Source organism: Homarus americanus, unplaced genomic scaffold, assembly GCF_018991925.1.
Source record: "Homarus americanus isolate GMGI-L3 unplaced genomic scaffold, GMGI_Hamer_2.0 scaffold23578, whole genome shotgun sequence".
In the NCBI taxonomy this organism is placed as follows: domain Eukaryota; kingdom Metazoa; phylum Arthropoda; class Malacostraca; order Decapoda; family Nephropidae; genus Homarus; species Homarus americanus.
This window is the reverse complement of record NW_024733231.1, coordinates 8,585,020-8,603,771: the sequence shown is the minus strand read 5'-3', so window position 1 is coordinate 8,603,771 and position 18,752 is coordinate 8,585,020. Positions and strand designations below refer to the sequence as shown.

General features: G+C 40.0%; 4 protein-coding genes and 1 long non-coding RNA gene across 7 annotated transcripts; 2 read left to right on the top strand and 3 right to left on the bottom strand.

Moving 5' to 3' along the window:
• Positions 1 to 768: 768 nt before the first annotated feature.
• On the bottom strand, positions 769 to 1,878 carry LOC121869451 (pro-resilin-like). Its single transcript, XM_042370802.1, has 3 exons — positions 1,848 to 1,878; positions 1,463 to 1,537; positions 769 to 1,251 (listed from the first exon to the last, which is right to left on the bottom strand). The coding sequence occupies exons 1-3, from the start codon at positions 1,857 to 1,859 to the stop codon at positions 928 to 930; spliced, it is 411 nt and encodes a 136-aa protein (XP_042226736.1). The 5' UTR covers positions 1,860 to 1,878; the 3' UTR covers positions 769 to 927.
• A 6,140-nt stretch (positions 1,879 to 8,018) lies between these two features.
• LOC121869449 (pro-resilin-like) lies at positions 8,019 to 17,727 on the bottom strand. Of its 2 annotated transcripts, none has more exons than XM_042370801.1 (3): positions 17,682 to 17,727; positions 8,667 to 8,741; positions 8,019 to 8,493 (listed from the first exon to the last, which is right to left on the bottom strand). In XM_042370801.1, the coding sequence occupies exons 1-3, from the start codon at positions 17,691 to 17,693 to the stop codon at positions 8,215 to 8,217; spliced, it is 366 nt and encodes a 121-aa protein (XP_042226735.1). In that variant the 5' UTR covers positions 17,694 to 17,727; the 3' UTR covers positions 8,019 to 8,214. The 2 variants fall into 2 exon arrangements, with proteins under 2 accessions (XP_042226735.1, XP_042226734.1); XM_042370800.1 differs by lacking the exon at positions 17,682 to 17,727 and adding an exon at positions 9,091 to 9,191.
• Positions 10,584 to 14,671, top strand: LOC121869447 (pro-resilin-like). Of its 2 annotated transcripts, XM_042370798.1 has the most exons (4): positions 10,584 to 10,688; positions 10,814 to 10,888; positions 11,137 to 11,416; positions 14,543 to 14,671. In XM_042370798.1, exons 1-3 carry the CDS (start codon positions 10,677 to 10,679, stop codon positions 11,413 to 11,415), a joined length of 366 nt encoding a protein of 121 aa, XP_042226732.1. In that variant the 5' UTR covers positions 10,584 to 10,676; the 3' UTR covers position 11,416; positions 14,543 to 14,671. The 2 variants fall into 2 exon arrangements, with proteins under 2 accessions (XP_042226732.1, XP_042226730.1); XM_042370796.1 differs by lacking the exon at positions 14,543 to 14,671 and having other exon boundaries at positions 11,137 to 11,553.
• LOC121869448 (pro-resilin-like) lies at positions 13,701 to 14,671 on the top strand. Its single transcript, XM_042370799.1, has 3 exons — positions 13,701 to 13,800; positions 13,922 to 13,996; positions 14,263 to 14,671. Exons 1-3 carry the CDS (start codon positions 13,789 to 13,791, stop codon positions 14,539 to 14,541), a joined length of 366 nt encoding a protein of 121 aa, XP_042226733.1. The 5' UTR covers positions 13,701 to 13,788; the 3' UTR covers positions 14,542 to 14,671.
• On the bottom strand, positions 16,826 to 17,535 carry LOC121869450. The gene is made up of 2 exons (XR_006089552.1): positions 17,483 to 17,535; positions 16,826 to 17,246 (listed from the first exon to the last, which is right to left on the bottom strand). It is a non-coding gene; the product is annotated as an uncharacterized LOC121869450 (long non-coding RNA).
• Positions 17,728 to 18,752: the final 1,025 nt, after the last annotated feature.

Here is an 18,752-nt window from a genome sequence, read left to right as displayed (position 1 = left end):
AGAGAAGGAAACTAACAGACTAATAAATCGACCGTCTGACTGAATGACTAACTGACTAATTAACTGAGAGAAATTTTCATCCTTCCCTCATCATCACAAGATCACAAGGTATTCAGATAACACTCTTGGTAGTTAAAACTTAATTATATATCCTGAGGCGTATAATTACTCTCCTTCTCTCTCTCTCTCTCTCTCTCTCTCTCTCTCTCTCTCTCTCTCTCTGTGTGTGCTGTGGAGAATGTGGTCATCTTTACTAGTCCGTCGCTACAACACTCATGGTAGACGGTAGAGTATTAGTGGACGTTTATCTACACTAAAGAAGCAACCCATTACACAACATGTTACGACACAACACCAGGTAACACAACACTAGGTAACGCACATCAACACCAGGTAACACATTATAATACCAGGTAACACACAACACCACCAGGTAACACAACACCAGGTAACACATCACATACCACAACACCACCACACCCTAGAGTCGTCTTGTACACATCATGGATATACATTGTACTGCTGGTATTGAAAGCTGTAAGTATATATCCCTCATGCTAAACTATACAGTATACAGTCGTGTGTTCAACTTGATAATTTATGTCAACATACTACAGGTCCCGAGGTGGATATAAAATGGTGGATTATTATTAGTTTTGCTGGGCTTATGTTCCAGGTTCTCTTCTCACCATCACGTGCCAGTGGACGGCCTCTGTCTCGTCCAGCTGTTAAACATGTCATGATACAGGAAGTACATACACATTAAAGTTCTGTTTCAATGATTTAATTTATTTTAGATAAATATGAATACATATATTTATATTTGCATAATATATTCTCAATAAAGATATGTACAATATAATATAAGCTTTGGAGGATGAGTAGTTCACTACAGCACAGCCGCGTTATCTCTGTAAGTCAGTTTGACTACCCGTAGGTTGGCCTGGGAGGGGCGTAGCGGGGAGCCTCCCTGGACTCAAAGGATTCAAAGGACTCGTATGAGTCGGGGTAGCGAGCCTCACCCTGGTAGCTGACTTCAGCCACGTAGCCTGAGTCACCGTCCACGTAATAAGTCACAGTCTGGAGACGACCGTCGGGAAGGTGCACGTAGTACGACCCCTTGGTGTTGTCACCATCACGAGACTCTTGGTGCCCGAAGTCGTTGCCGGAGGGGTCGTGCTTCACGGCGTAGTTGAAGTTGTACTGAGCCTCACTAGACTCATAAGACTCAAAAGACTCTTCGGAGGAGAACTGTGTGTTTTATATAAATAATTAGTCTAAATATGGAAAAGTTTAAACAACAGTTCTTATGTTAACTTACTTATACTCACACCACTTCAGCGTACATATATTAAATAAACATGAAAAGTAAAGACACATTTGTTTTTATCATATTGACAATGTCTTCCATAGTTAATTATGTAAACATAAAAGAGAAGTGGTGGGGTGTGCGTCTTCTCACCTCAGGGGCACCGTAGGAGAATGAGGGGCGCCTGTCACCAGTAGCCGCGGCCACCACCCCCAGCACTACTAACAGCTGCACGTGATGGGGAAACGAAATAGCGGATAAGTAAACTGATAACTAATTAAATGAATAACATACATATCCTACGCCAATTTATTTGTATTTTTTATTAGATTCTTAGATATTTTGAGCTATTGAAACTTCTGAAAGACGTCTTGGGAGTTCATTCAAAGTTTACATTCAATTCAAAACTTATATCTGAGAAAATAAAACAAAACCATTATGGGACGTCTATATAAACAGACATACAATACAAAAACTCTGTCTAATCCCAAAACTGACAGTAACTCTACAGTCTATAGACAAGTGACGGTGAACAAACCTTAGCGATCATTGTGTTCACGTGGCGAGAAGTACACTGTGAGGCTGGCATGGAACTATCTTTATATATACCTCAACGTGAGCGGCGTCACGGTCAGGTTTTTGCCCGACCTTAGAGTCGCCGCAGGAAAAAAACGTCACTTAGCACAGTACGAGTCTTTCCCAGCATGTTGGCGTTGCGGACCCCACCAGGTTCAGTTTGCAGTTATGAAAAAAAATCTATCTCTATCTCTATCTCTATCTCGCCTTCTTTCTATCTCACTTTCTCTCTCTTTGCCCTACCTTGAGCAACAGGGCAGTGTTTCCTGCTCAGGTACAAGGTCACCTCACGACCTTTCCTTCCCGCGCCCAACACAGACCCGCCTGGGTGGGGCTCCCCACAAGGTTGGTTTCTGGTATATTACGTCCTCTCAGTTTTCTCTTATAAGTGGTGTGCCTTAGTCACGCCTGAGCCGCCACGGAACGGTATCAGATTATGGGATCCAGCTGGATTACGCACTCAACGTTGAAAGACTTATAGTGAATAAATAAATAAACAAATAAATATATTACTGTTACTAATAATAATAGTAGTAGAATATATAATTGTAGTCATAGCCAGACAGAGGTGTTTACGTAGCGTATGAATAAGATCAAACTTTCTTCCTTACTAACAAATTGCTCACCATATTTGTATCGATAAACATGACCCCATATATGGCACGACGTTGTCTTAACATTGTGCTATTATTCATGACTGTGACGTATCTCCCCCTTAGCCTCTGCAACAACGAGGGTCAATAGAAAATTATGGCGGAGTAGCGAGTTTATGGCCGCGCGCCTGACTTTGTGTTGTGGTGCCGAGGATGTTGATGTGTGTGAGGAATGTATCAAGCCGTTGGTGTAGTTTGAGCTGGTGCTTTTACATGTTATTTCCTGATAAGAATAGTTGTAGAGAAATTAATAGTAGTTGCTATTGTTGTTGTGGTAGTAGTAGTTGTTGTTTTGTAGTTTAATTTAATCCTTTTGTTATTTCTTATGGTTAGCGTAATAAGTTAAGTAAGGACAGGTTTTAAGAGTGTCCAGTGGGCATATCAGAGGTGATGGGAAGTCAGGAGTGGTGAGTATTGCCCTGTTGTAGGTCATTTGGTTGCCAGCCCTAATAGGTCTTGTTCCTCATAGGCCCTAGTCCTAAAACGCTACAGTACAACTTAACTTAACCTATCCATTATGGCTTGGTCCCCTCAGACCTATATTAATCGTATATATCTCATAGTCAGTATGTAATGTTTCTTCCCTTGTTATAATATTATGTCAAAGGTGAACGACCATCTCTAAGGCTTCCACAGGTCACAGCATCAAATTGTCATACCTGTCAATTAAGCAATACACCTGATTATAACTAACCTGTAATAGCGAACACTGGGCGGAATTCGACTGAGTCATACCTTATGTTGTCTGTCTCTCGTTATCTTAAATGTAAACAAAAAGGTGTTAAAGACATACTTAACCTGTTTGAGTTTGATTAATTATTTTGTATTGTCTACCTGAGCAACATCACTTCACCTGTGTAATGTTGAAGTTCTTTACACAAAAACAGATAAATATAGATTGGATGATGTACGGTGGGTGTAGGGCGTATCTGTGTGTGTGTGTGTCTTAGCATGGAATAAACTAGACGAGCGGCCTACATTCCCTAGAAGGAGGGCAGGGTGTGAGGGCGGGGTGACCCTACCCAACCTGGTGTGTCTGGAGAGGTGTGACGCAAGTGTGTGCGGGGCTCAAACCAGCTCACGCAAAGGAAACCCTGTGTTGTTATTGTTGTCACACAGAGATGGTCGTCTACTGAGATATACAGTACATGCTTTTGTAAACAATGAATCAAATTTGTATGATGTATGGTGTTGTATGATGTTGCCTTAACTCTGATGTATGATAGTGACTACCATAACTTTATCCTCTGCTCATTAAGGTTAGGTTAAATATATCCATAGGGGCATTTACGTTTATAATTATCTAGGTTAAGACCATCATTACTGTGTTAAGTAATATAAATATGCACTTCTTTTCATATCTAGGTTAAGACATGACCATTATAACACCATCACAATATAGGAATTCCAGTACATGTATTTTAAACTGAAATTATTGAACTACATTGATATTTCTAAATCAAATCCAAAATACCTGCACCAATTACCATAGCTGTATTATGTACCTGAATACACACACACACACACACACACACACACACACACACACACACACACACACACACACACACACACACACACACACACACACAGGTTACACCACCTTCAGCCTCTGCCTAAGATGCAATTTCGTCATTAATTTCCCGGCAGGTCACCTATCACGAGCCTGACCTGATGCAAGTTATACATTGTTTTAGCAAATTTTCCCCGGTGTATGTGTGTGTGTGTGTGTGTGTGTGTGTGTGTGTGTGTGTGTGTGTGTGTGTGTGTAGTCTCCCCTAAAATTATCTCCTCCGTTTTATTTTTGAGATATTGATACCCTTCAATCCAACCTACATACATACATACATACATACATACATACATACATACATACATACATACATTAGACAAACAAACAGACAGAACTCAACACAACAAACAGCTTCCCGTACAAGGTCTTTCAGCCTATTAAGCTGGTAACCATTCAGGTGTGGTCGTGAAGCGTAACTCATAGTGATGAAGCTTAAAGTTCTTGCTGATGATAGTGTTGAATGAAGCATCACCATCACTATCACCGTCATCACCATTACCATCACCACTACCATCACCATCACCACTACCATCACCATCACCACTACCATCACCATCACCACCTCTAGGTCCCAAAGGCATAATCCAGACTACCACAAACACCACATACAGTATTTCTTCCACTAATAAGACTTACGTTATAAGACCACTACTGTCATAATAAAATTTCCTTGCATCAATGGTTCACATATATCAGGATTACGTATTGATGTTAATGTTGGAACTGACTTTTGACTTCTTAGTTTCCTCAGTCACTCTGGTAAGGGCGATAGATATTGTTGCCTTTAATAATAATAATAATAATAATAATAATAATAATAATAATAATAATAATGTCTTCTATATTTAGTGTCGGTCACGAGAAGACAAAGTAAACATAACATTCTCCTTAATCTACAGGTAGACACATCGGCTAAGACAATTTGAGATTTAATCCCATGAAACTGCGGTTATAAAAGCATTTAACACCCCATCAGTAGGGTTAAAAACACCTTCTAACACGATCCTATCCCATGAAAGACTGACACGCGCCTAATTTGTTTATACTCCTTGGAATATTTCGAGTGTTGTTTTTTTTTCTGACTCACTCACTGCTTTCTCCGCCAGATGGTAACCCAGTTAGTAGAGCTTACCGATATAGAGGTGAGCCAAGACAAGGCGGCAAAAACTGGCTGGAGGGTCGTGGGGGAGAAATGGGTGGGTGTGTCTACCTCGCCGTCGCCTTCGTCGTCACCTTCAGGGAGGTCTTAGATGGATGACTACAATCCTAATAGACCCCAACCTGACCACCATTGAGGATTGTGGCCCAGTCTTCATGGGATCCAGTTCTAAGAAGTCTTTCTCATGTTAGATTTCAATCCTAATGGGCCCCAGTTCGAATGGTTACCTTGGGGATTATTAGTACTTGGGCCTGTTTGACCTATGACCTCCTCCCATCCACCAGCAGTGTGATCCCCAGCAACACAATGACTTCTACCGAGGAACAGAAACTGGGGCACAACAAGTCTCGTGTATCTTGATCAGTGTGTGTGTGTGTGTGTGTGTGTGTGTGTGTGTGTGTGTGTGTGTGTGTGTGTGTGTGTGTGTGTGTGTGTGTGTGTGTGTGTGTGTGTATTTTGAGAGGGGGAAGGAAGGTCGTTCACTATGAATCACAAAAACAATTACTAATTTAGAATGATAATCTCTTATGACTAGGGGCCACAGCATAAATCTAACCTAACCTAACTTAATCTAATGTAACCTAACCTAATTCAACCAACCTAATCTAACCTAACCCAAGTAAAACCAGGAATAAAATATGGAATGTCGGTCACTTGTTATAACTGGGAACAATGTGGAAACTCCTAATATTACATTGTAGTCCTTCAGTCGTATAAATTGAGGGAATGAGACCTTCACAGCATGATGGTGGAGATGTGGAACTGATATTATGGTTCCCTTAGAAGATAAAGCCATTGGCAACTAATCAGAATGGCTCTTGCAACAACCTCAGCAACACGAGACTGAATTAACGTTAAGGAAATTGCAGCAGCGTCCATATACTGGAATTGCAGCAACTCTCTGATGCGTGAAGCTCAGGCGCCGGCGTGATCAGTGAAGGGAATTATAACCATAACTGGTCTGGTTGAGCTGTGGTAAACGCCATGTATGTGAGTCCATCGTGGGTCTCACTGTTGCGTACTTGACCACCTTGGCTCACCAGATTATTTCAGGTGAATATCGAGAAATATTTGTGATGCTTGAGGCCTTCTTATATTGCCTTCGTGGCTCTTATACCAGTCAACACGAGAATTAAGAGAAGGTGGTGAGTGATATGACTTGTTTCTTCACTACACCAGCACCGACGCCTTCTGAGACACCAGTGTAACAGTTAGTAAATAGAAATTCGGCTTTAAGATTCAACATTAGTTCATAGTTTCTTCTTTAGTTTTACGAAGGCCAATCAAGTTTACGAAGGACATAAACGAGATATACAGATCATTGGGACCAAAGGAATCGTCTATTATGATGACCCGTTGATCTGCAAACCTTGTTGATTACTTTGATTTATTCCTGCATAAATCCTTAGTAGAAGCTGAGAAACACTCTATTGTACCGTTTTTCAGAGGTTTTGGTCATAAGGGGTTATCGCTGCAGAAAGGAAAGTGTGAAACAAGCCCAGGTAGTGTTAGACTCAATAACCTGAGACCCGTAGGAGAAACGACTAGAAGTTTACATAAGAAATTCCTGGGAACTGGAGAATCGTATCTACCGACGCTATAAGAAATTTTTACTCAAGGTCGACCACTTAGACGGGTTTTTATCCAATAAACTGAACATCTCGTGTCAGACATTAATGAGTACAGGTCTTGGTGTATTAAGTACCATGAGAAGCTGTTTAATGAAGGCCTGCAAGTGATATGTTGGTGTTTTTGTTTGTGTAAGTTGGGGCAATTGACCCTTACACCGGCAAGGTTGCCATCATCACTAACAGAGGGACATAAGGAATGGTGAGTCAGCTGGGGTCTGGACATAGTGGAAAGCTCCTTAATTGTAATGAAAAAAACAGACAACAAACTTAGTGGACTATAAATTATTGTACCTGGCCTTTGGTAAACGGGTAATGTTCTTCTTCAGAGACAAAAAGACAATCACCCTGCCTGAAGAAGGAGAAGGGGAGGGAAAAACCTGCAGGACCTATACCTGGAGATTGCACTAGTCAATGAACCAGACAAGCTTGCTCATCATCTGGTCAAACCTGTCAAGAGCCAGTCAACATTCTACACCAGCTGATCTTTAGACAAATTCAGAAACCGACCGAACTCCGCGACGTAATTTTATGTTGATTGACGTTGGATTTCGTACTTGGTAAAATACATATGGATATCCTACAGCCTCTTGTGGTCTGTAGTTCATAGTTGTGTGAATTTTTCCCTTAACGTTACCCATTTCAACTGTTTCTTGACTTACGTTACGACCAGACTCACTCTAATTTCTTTATACACAATGGTGTCCTCTTTTCAGTCCATTCATATATCGTGTATAAAGCATCAAAGTCTGAGCTTATCGTAGTTTGATCCTAAAGTATTTATTCATTTTGCAAAATTATTGATTATTTAGTAGACCACGTAACTTTGTATAGTGTGTATGGAGATTGAAAATATTATCAGGTGTTTCTGTATGTGTATGAGGAGAGAGAGCAGGATTCATTTTTTACAGCTCCTTCCTGTTACATTCTGCATTTGTCTTGCTCTCGCTTGAACACTTGATCCAGTTTCTATAACAGTGTGACAGGGGTAGACAAAGAGGCCAGAAGAAACATCTCATATTGATTTTACTTTGTCACTAACGAGGTTACCCACAACATAGAGATATACAAATGTGTAATATTTGTTTACGTTGTTTGAAGGAAAGGAAAATGTATGTACTGAATGATTATGATTTTATTTTTCACTTTTCACATATATAAAAGAAGAGCTTCAATAAATAAGAATTACATGTAGCTTTTGTACTAGAAACGATATTTGTCATTTGAGAAGAATTAAATAAATTACTTAGCAAGTTCAGGTGTTTTCGTCTGGGACAAATTCGAGGAACGTGTCCTCTGCTGGACGAGTTATAGTCTTAATTGTACTGGCGTCTGGGTGGGGTGTAGGACCTGACTTCATCAGAGTCAGGGTAGCGAGCCTCTCCGACGTACTTGACATCAGCAATGTAGCCTGAGTCACCGTCCACGTAATAAGTCACAGTCTGCAGACGACCGTCGGGAAGCTGCACAGAGTACGACCCCTTGGTGTTATCGTTGTCCCGCGTCTCCTGGTGACCGAAGTCGTTCTCTGAGGAGTCGTCGTTGACGGCCCAATTGAAGTTGTACTGAGCAGGACCGCTCTCCTCAGATGAAGCCTGATATATATGAAGAAGATCAATAATGCACTCTGGTGGTTATTTCACATACAGTTTACTTTTAGGAATGTCCCATGTGGTAAATGTTACTGTGAGTTATTGGCCAATAGTTTATCATTACTGAGCAATCAATGATAAATGTTGACACTGAATAATGTAGGATATTGCATTACCCGAGGAGCTGAGTAGGAGAAGGAGGGGCGCCTATCAGCAGCAGCCACGGCCACTACACCCAGCAGGAGGAGGATCTGGAAACAAGGTCCTTGTATCATGCCCGAGTGTTACCAGAGATACACAGTAATCCGAATGTCATCTTTGAGAATGGAACTCAAGTTAAAATATTGAAAGTCATATTAAACCAACACAGTTTCGTTGGCTCCTGACATATTCATGATGAGCACAGGGGAGATTATCTGTTCCCTCATTCTTGTATACACGTAACCGAGAATGTCAGTGAGCATTAAAATTGCAGCGTCTTTATCTAAGTTTGTCTAATAGCATGGGTTTGATTTCCTTGGTGTTAAAAATAGTAAATGTTATGCATACTTTGATAAGCACAGGGGGTCATTAAGTGCAAGACAAGACGCCAAAACCTACCTTGGCGTTCATTGTGTCGTGTCGGTGGAGGAAACTTCACTGTCAGCTGCTGGGGAGCCTCGCCTATTTATATCCCATCCTGCGTGACGTAGCAGGACAACTTTTTATACCAGCTATGAAGCTTAGCAGCGCTAGAAAAACAATTTAGGACGGGGCGTTATACTATTTGCTCTCTCCATGATGGGGGGTAGCTGAGTCACTTACCACAACAAGATGTAAACATTTGTACAACCCCGACAAGAGGAAAAAAGCTGTAACCAGAGTAGTGAGAGTGGATACCCGTCCCAGACGCGGGTGATGAAGGTCAGGGTCTGAGCGAGTGACCTTCAGAAGGCAGGAGGTAGGCTAGACGCTCTCACAAACGGGCTGGGGATCATCACTGTCTACCACCCTCTGTCTCCTGTCACTGTGCTAATATTTATTCGTTTATTCATCTACCAATTGAACTATCTATCTATTTATCAACTAAGTCATATTTTTTTTAATATATTCATTTATATACGTTACTAATCTACTCATCTTATAATTATTTATAAATTATTTTTACCATCATTTACGTGAGGGTAACATCCATTCGTTTGTTTGTCTTCTCTTTCCTTTATATCGCCTTTTATTTACTTACACATTTTTTCTATTCATTAATCATCCATTTTACTTTCTGTCAATTCATAATACAAGTCAATTGTGTCTTGTACTAATGGCTGGTGTACACTGGTCATGTTCTGTGGTCGGGGAGGAGAGCTGACCACTTAACCTAACCACACCAGAATGAACGTGTTGTTGCATCTAGCGTCAGCCCGGATATTTTTTCCCCTTTGTAATTTATTATTAGTATAGATGAAGCAACAGTGGGGTACTGAATATGTGTCGCCTCTTTCTACATGCCTGGTAAATCGCTCTTAATCATGAATTCATAACCTAGAGAAAAAGGTGTTGGATGTCTGTTCCTAACTAGGTGTGTTGTTACTCAAGCCATAGGCAGGGTCACCTAGATAGGATGATCAGTGCAATCCACGGTCTTTGGATATGATGAGTTGCTGTATATATTTTGTAGTGCCTTAAGAACCTTAGAGAACATGGTGTGAGAACTTTAGAGACTATGGTGTGAGAACTTTAGAGAACATGGTGTGAGAAGTTTAGAGAACATGGTGTGGGAACCTTAGAAAACATGGTGTGAGAACTTTAGAGAACATAGTGTGAGAACTTTGGAGAACATGGTGTGGGAACTTGAGAAAACTTGGTGTGGGAACTTTCTTTCCCTATCTCTCTTCGTGGGAATCTAATAACCACTTCGACTGCTGATTAACCAAAGACCAGTGGATAAAAACCTACAGCATTTAAACAGAAACGAGTACAGTTTGACGATTTCACCTTGAAGTTTAAGTAAAGACAAAAAAATCATTAGGTGTCTCTCAAGATGTAGGCGAGAGGCTCAGTCCAGTGCCTCGCCCCAAAAGTCAGGTTTTCATCTGCCGGATTTCATACGTGGTATAAAAAGTTGCCCCGCTACGTCAGTCGGGATGGAATATAAATAGGCGAGGCTCCCCAGCAGCTGACAGTGAAGTTTCCTCCACCGACTCGACACAATGAACGCTAAGGTAACTCCTCCATGCTGAGTTCCCTTTGTGAATTCTGTTTATATGAATAATGTTGTACATTACAAAGAAAACTCAGCTTAAGATCTAGTAAAAACATTTATATATACTATACATATTTTTTTCAGATCTTCCTCCTGCTGAGTGTGGTGGCTGTGGCTGCTGCTGACAGGCGCCCCTCTTTCTCTTACTCCGCTCCTCGGGTAAGTTCAACTGTTGCTCAGCAAGATAATCTCTAAACCCCTCACCCCAGTAGACACAACTTATATGATCCAAATGGTGATGATCTAGTGAGCTTGACAAATGTTAAGTGTAGAGGTTAACACACACACACACACTCGTAGGTTCCCCACGAGGGAAGCCGGGTTTATAATCTTGTAAGATTATAAATGACTCTACTGTAGCATTTTAACTTATTTGGCAGTTTATAAGTATTATGTACACATTGCAGCACTCATCTGAGGAGAGCGGTCCTGCTAAGTACAACTTCCAGTGGGCCGTCAACGACGCCCCCTCAGGCAACGACTTCGGTCACCAGGAGAACCGTGACAACGACAACACCCAGGGGTCGTACACCGTGCAACTTCCCGACGGTCGTCTTCAGACCGTGAAATACTACGTGGACGGGGACTCAGGCTACATTGCTGATGTCAGCTACCAGGGTGAGGCTCGCTACCCCGACTCTGATGAAGTCAGGTCCTACACCCCACCCAGACCCAAGTACGGATAAGATCCCGATTCGGTCTCCTTCATAAGGCTTCGTGTCTCCTCCAGTTCCAAACCAGATGACCTGAACTTGACAATACTTGTTACAAGAAGTAGTTTAAGGATTATTTATGTATATAATCAATAAAAAATAGTCATACTATGACGATTGTTTTTCTCATTAGTGTAAATATTAATTATTTAATATTCATGGTTGTGTGAGTATTTATGATGATTAAATATTCGTGGTAATGTAGATAATCATTACAATATTCATGAAACTAAAAGTACTCATGACAGCAATATTCATGACCGTGAATACTAATAACAAAATATTCTAACCTTATAACCATAAAAAGCAACACAATCAGAATTGATGCACATAAGAAAACACATTATATCGCAGCTCCTAAACTTGAGTGTAATTCATTAACTCCGGATGGTGGTGAAGACTTCCGAGGAGCAACGAAATTCAGTGGCGCCAGGACCCTCGGGAAAATAAATAAATAATGGTTGCCCCTCGTGTAAAAAAGATGGCCGGCCCAAGGGCCACCTTGGCGTTAATTTATTTAAGGTATAGAACCTGTTGCCAACACAACAATCACACACCCTGAGTTAACGAGTTGCATAACCCAGTGTCAAGGAATAGTCCGAGAAAACCGGACAACTCGCCAACTGCACTGGCAAACATTACCCCGGAACACGATCCGTAAATCGATTAACATCCAGGTCCCCAATTACTGCTGGGTAGACAGAGGCAAATGGCGTAAAGAAACTTGCCCACAATTTCACCCTGCCCGGGGATCGAACCCGGGTCCGCTCGCTTGCAAGGCAATTCCCGTAAACAACTGAATATAACCCTGTCACCCCGACATAAGTTATAACAATATTCAGTGGATGAAGGATCGTCTTTTGAGGTTATGGAAGGTGATAAATATATTAGGACCACCTAATGATTAGGCACCCCACAGTATTTTACCTGATAAATAAACACCCTAAAATAATTCTAACTTAAGCTAACCAAACATATGATGAAACGAAATAAAAAATGCATTGAAACTAATGCTATGGCTCCCTATTATGCATTATGAACACAGGTAACTTGTGTTAATTACAAGTAAATTTTTAATTGTGAGGTTTGTTTACGTCTTACGCGACTGCAATGGTTTAAAGGTTCACGTCCTCAAGCTACTGATTTTGTTAACACTTATTATATACAGCCTCCTTCACTAGTGCGTTTACAGGGGCTCGCCATATAAACATTCCACAAATCGTTCCATTGAGATGTTTGTTTTAATATTGTTTTACTTTGATTCCACAGAATGTTTACTACTGTGAGTTTCCTTCTGTTGAATGTCAACAAATACAGCGGTGTCACACTGTACAAAACCTGACGAGCCTCTGTAAACGCACTAGTGAAGGGGACTGGACATTGAATAAGTTGTCTAATTGTCCTAATTTTGTTTGTATTTTATCATTATTTCTTTTTATTGTGGTTGTTATTGTTGTTGTCCTTCATGGTGTTCTTTCGACTGTTCTTACATTAACTCACAGTCATTTGTATCAACGTTTGGTGGCATGACTTATAAGAATATTTTTCTGATAGGGTAATAATAATAATAATAATAATAATAATAATAATAATAATAATAATAATAACAGATAATGATGATGATGATGATATAACAACAACAACACAAATAATAATCATTGTACATAACAGTCCATACACACATAATAACTCACTGTCAGGTCCTTTTAACCACATCACACTCTTACAGGGACACTAAAGTATATATCATCTGAACATTCCAAACGTGGTTGTAGGTGACACATCATTTGGCTGAACACTTACTCTAAGGTGAAAACAATGTAGTGTAAACTGACCTGAATATTTGGTTGACGTGTAACAAGACAACAGAAATTGACTCATTTAATGGATCTAGTTTCTAATTTATTCCCATTTAAGGAGAATTAGATATTACTGATAAATAATAATAATAATACACGATAATAGTAAGGGAATAGACATCCATATTAGCTAACAATATAAGAACATGCTGGGTATTATGACAAACTTTATATCTCCTTTGTCTTCTAACCTTGAGTACATAACAGAGAACCAGAAATTATAGTGAAAATAATACAGTGTGTTTAAACAGCAGTAGTGACCTTGTTCTCGTTCAGGAATGTAAAATTAAGAACAGTACGTCAGGTGTCCCTCGGGGAGTGGGTGTCGACCTCAGCATCGTCTCACACACTGCACAATATCAACGTTTTTCAACAATATCATAAGATTGTTGCAAAAAGTTGCCCCGCTACGTCAGTCGGGATGGAATATAAATAGGCGAGGCTCCCCAGCAGCTGACAGTGAAGTTTCCTCCACCGACTCGACACAATGAACGCTAAGGTAACTCCTCCATGCTGAGTTCCCTTTGTGAATTCTGTTTGTATGAATAATGTTGTACATTACTAACAAAATTCAGCTTAAGATCTTGTATAAACATTTATATATAATATTTTTTTTTCAGATCTTCCTCCTGCTGAGTGTGGTGGCCGTGGCTGCTGCTGACAGGCGCCCCTCTTTCTCTTACTCCGCTCCTCGGGTAAGTTCAACTGTTGCTCAGCAATATAATCTCTAAACCCCTCACCCCAGTAGAAACAAATTATTTCATCTAAATGGTGAACTTGACTCATTTTAAAGGTAGAGATCAACAAACACACACACAAGTGACTTCCCTCCCTAAGAGGGAAGCCGGGTTTCTAATCTTGGGAGATTATAAATGACTCTACCGTAGCATGTCAACATAATTAGCAGTTTATAAGTAATATGTATAATTGGCAGTTTATAAGTATTATGTACATATTGCAGCACTCATCTGAGGAGAGCGGTCCTGCTAAGTACAACTTCCAGTGGGCCGTCAACGACGCCCCCTCAGGCAACGACTTCGGTCACCAGGAGAACCGTGACAACGACAACACCCAGGGGTCGTACACCGTGCAGCTTCCCGACGGTCGTCTTCAGACCGTGAAATACTACGTGGACGGTGACTCAGGCTATATTGCTGATGTGGGTTACCAGGGTGAGGCTCGCTACCCCGACTCTGATGAAGTCAGGTCCTACACCCCACCCAGACCCAAGTACGGATAAGACCCCGGCCACTGTCTTTTTGGGATGATTTTTTTCTCCCTTTACACATCCCTGAACCTGGAAATACTCAACCTACAATGTATGTAAGCAATTATTTATTACGATGTTGAATAAATAAATTTTCATATCATGCTGATTTTGAAGCTCCTTTTAGGACAATATTTATGTACAGGGTACCCAGTTGTACCCACATACCCTTAGTCGGTTGACATTAGGGAACTAGATTTGGTTAAAAAGATGTTTTATGATCACAAGACATAGTTGGGTGATGGCGGCTTAAACACGCATAGATGTTCCACCACAAGATGAGTCTCAGTTCATGTTGGAGGAGGGAGAAGTAAACAAACCACTCCCAGACACTCTCTCTGTTAGAGGTCTGGCAGCAGCTATCACCTTATTCATACAATATTAAACCGAAGATATTTTGACAATGTATATCAATAGTTATAACTCCTCAATGGATATACCAGAAAACACCGTCATAATTTTTCTTATACTATACATAAAAATTTATGATGAATTAAAATTGATCACAAGCTGCATCCACGAGTAGTGCGTCTCACACTGTCCAAGGGTGCGGAAAGGAACCTGTGAAGGGATCAGGTTGGTGGTGCGGAAAAAGTTAACGTCATGCAACCATTCTGGAAAAAATTGCATTGAGCTAACTACTGCAGCTAAAAGATAATCGAAAATAATTATATACATCTAGGTGATCTATACCTTAGGTGCTCGGTCAGAATACCAAACACCATCATTAACTTGAACTCATTAAGGAACTTCAAATATAGGCTGGAGAGATTAAATGATAAAGGTTGGGTGTAAACGGGGCTGCTTATTATAATTTCCTCCATTCTTATGTTCTTATGTAATATCTTAACAGGACTTCTTATAAACTTTTGGCCAGTAACACAACATCTGGCAAGGGTGGTCTGTACATCTAATGGCGTTGTCCTCGATGATCCTTACCCATAATCACGTAGGATTTGTTTTTGTTATGATCCTTCACCTCATTTTAGGTCTATTTACAATAACAGGTGGCACATAAGTCGCTTTCCCGAGAATAATTACTTTTTACAATAGTTCTTGATACAGTGAATTACGTGCCACCCTGTAATGTAATAATAATAACGGTTTATTGAAAGAGCTTGGCAGCCATGAAAATTTACAGTTACATATTTGGGGAATGGGTTACGAATTACAAATAATACAAGGTGACACAAATAAGACATATAATAACTTAGATGGGGATCAGCTCAAACTACAGTTCATTTCAACATAGTGACAGTGTAAGGAGCAGTGTTTATGAATACACTGATTTATTACATGTTATTGATAATTTTTACAATGGTTGGGACACGATCAGTTCGTGCACGTATGGGCTGGATGCGGTTGTGGTGTCGAAAAATATACTGTCAAGAAGCTTCTTACCAAATTTGGATGAGGTCGTGGTGATGGTCAGTTCGAAAGGGTCCTTCTTGATATGGTAGGAAGGGGAGAGAATAATCTTGCATGCCCTCTTTTGCACTTACGTTGTGTGGCATTTAAGGAGACCAGTAGGTGAGCTTTCACTTCCAGGAACCAGTTGAGTCTGGAGACTTCAACCATCAACGAGAAAATCCTAATATTGGGACAATGTCGGACCCCCATGGTCTTGAAATGGTGACTTGTTGGTGGCCCATTTTGGAGACTGTTCAATAAATCCTGGATATACTTCCCAATGTGTATGTTTCGAGTACCAATGGCCCACCAACACATATTTATAACTCAGCATAAGATGGACCATTACGGCACACTACGAATATGTATAGCAACTTTATGTACTGTAACCTCACTATTAAAAATATACTCAATGGCTTAGTAGTTCCCTGAGGTTAATTAAAAGAAGTTACTTTCATTCCACCAGTCTCTTCAACATCAACGAGAAACCTAATATTTTGACCCCAAAGAAACTATGAAGGCCATTACTTCCTGTGTATGTTTCGAGTACCAATGGCCTCCACCCCCCGCCCTCCCATTATTATCATGTAGTCCTAAGGCTTATCTTAATCAAATTCACGTTCTTCTGGGAGTGAGGTTTCTTTAGCCTCCAACAATATAAACTGTGACTCATTGTATTTAGGATCATCTCTGAATGTGGTTTAGTTCCTATACAATATCTCGTGATTATATTCTAGTTGTTTGTGACCTTTATGTGACTTCCTCTTAAGAGTTTATAATGGGTTTGTAGATACATCTTGGTGTCTTGGTTAAAGTATTGTCATAAAAGTAAAATTCAAAGCCAGCATAGAATGAAAATTATTTTATTCAATATCAAAATATACAATTGCATAAATATACTGTAGGCTGAGTATTGCCAGGTTCAGGTATGTGTTTTCTGAAGATAAAGTTAAATCATTGAACATCCTAAAGAGACAGTGGCCGGGGTCTTATCCGTACTGGGGTCTGGGTGGGGTGTAGGACCTGACTTCATCAGAGTCGGGGTAGCGAGCATCACCCTGGTAACCCACATCAGCAATGTAGCCTGAGTCACCGTCCACGTAGTATTTCACGGTCTGAAGACGACCGTCGGGAAGCTGCACGGTGTACGACCCCTGGGTGTTGTCGTTGTCACGGTTCTCCTGGTGACCGAAGTCGTTACCTGAGGGGGCGTCGTTGACGGCCCACTGGAAGTTGTACTGAGCAGGACCGCTCTCCTCAGATGAATACTGGAATATGTGAATAATAATATATTGTACTGTACGTTCTATTATAGTTGTAATTATAATTTTATTTCATGTAGGTTGCCATTACCTTTTCTCTGTGAGATCTTTTAGTCCAAAAGTATATTTATTTATTTGATGGTAATCTAATGGCATCATGCATGCAGACACAAGTTGTCTATAGAGAACAGCAAAAGGATGATAAGTGAGTGAATTTTTGGTAGTCTCGCTGTTGAACTCACCCGAGGAGCTGAGTAGGAGAAGGAGGGGCGCCTGTCAGCAGCAGCCACGGCCACCACACCCAGCAGGAGGAGGATCTAGGAATAAAAAAAAAAAAGTTAAATTTATATAAAATTTAAGATGTACTATGTTCACTAAATGTAAAATATTATTTATTTATACATAATTAAATAAAAGACAACACAGGGTATTTGAGTCTACCTTAGCGTTCATTGTGTCGTGTCGGTGGAGGAAACTTCACTGTCGGCTGCTGGGAGCCTCGCCTATTTATATCCCATCCCGCGTGACGTAGCACCACAGGTTTTTGTAACACTTGATGACACTGACGAGGAGAACCTGATATATGTAGCCAGATGTTGCCACGAGCCCCACACCCACACCTCAGGGGGCTATTGACGAATTGTTCCTCTTAACTAGACATCCAAGAGAGAGTGTGATGCTTGTAATGTTGTTTTAGGATGAGTTTCAGTCTGTTATGCATTTAAGGTCACGAAGTATTAGAAATATAATGGTTAAAACTGTTTCTTGTGTTGGTGTTTAAACAAATATTATTATTATTTTATTATTATTATTATTATTATTATTATTATTATTATTATTATTATTATTATTATTATTATTATTATTATTATTATTATTATTTAGTGTCCAGCAGAATCACAGTACACAATAAATCTGTCACAAATTATGTTAGTTGAGGGCGTGACCAACTGAATCGTGACTCTCCTATGAATCAAGATACACATTACTAGGCCAAGGTTTACTTCTCTTCACCGATATATAATTTAGGAAGCTGAACACATATCAAAAAGAAAAATTTAAGTCCATGTTAAATCTTAAATGGTTTTTGTCTTGTGTATGAGCTCTCTTTGTCTATGTGTGTGTGAGGAATTTAGTTGTTGACGCGAAGGAATACATGAACGGATTTTCTTATGTAGGATCTAAATATTTGCCTTCGGTTTTTCTTCTGATGTTTTGAATTAAGGCTTATGATATATTTCAGCTCAGAAAAAATTCCTAAAACAAATTTCAAGATGATTTTCTATATTTTATATGTTTATTATTTGACTTTTATTCACAGTTTACCTTAATATAGCTTTAGTGAGTTTGTGGTGTTCATTAACCAGAGTTCTTAACAGTTCATATTGTCTCTTGGTCTTTTAATAGGAGCACAATAGAAGAAGGAAGGGACTATTGTTAACATAAAGGAAGAGATGTGTAATGTTTATTGTGTTTTAAGTTACGTCATCATCCACATGCTAGCAAACATTT

What these genes read in the sequence shown, in the direction of transcription:
- LOC121869451 (XM_042370802.1), bottom strand. An exon ending in TCTCCTACGGTGCCCCTGAG is followed by an intron (nt 1,252 to 1,462) that starts GTGAGAAGACGC and finishes TAAAACACACAG; the next exon opens with TTCTCCTCCGAAGAGTCTTT.
- LOC121869447 (XM_042370798.1), top strand. An exon ending in TCTCTTACTCCGCTCCTCGG is followed by an intron (nt 10,889 to 11,136) that starts GTAAGTTCAACT and finishes TACACATTGCAG; the next exon opens with CACTCATCTGAGGAGAGCGG.
- LOC121869448 (XM_042370799.1), top strand. An exon ending in TCTCTTACTCCGCTCCTCGG is followed by an intron (nt 13,997 to 14,262) that starts GTAAGTTCAACT and finishes TACATATTGCAG; the next exon opens with CACTCATCTGAGGAGAGCGG.
- LOC121869449 (XM_042370801.1), bottom strand. An exon ending in TCTCCTACTCAGCTCCTCGG is followed by an intron (nt 8,494 to 8,666) that starts GTAATGCAATAT and finishes CATATATATCAG; the next exon opens with GCTTCATCTGAGGAGAGCGG.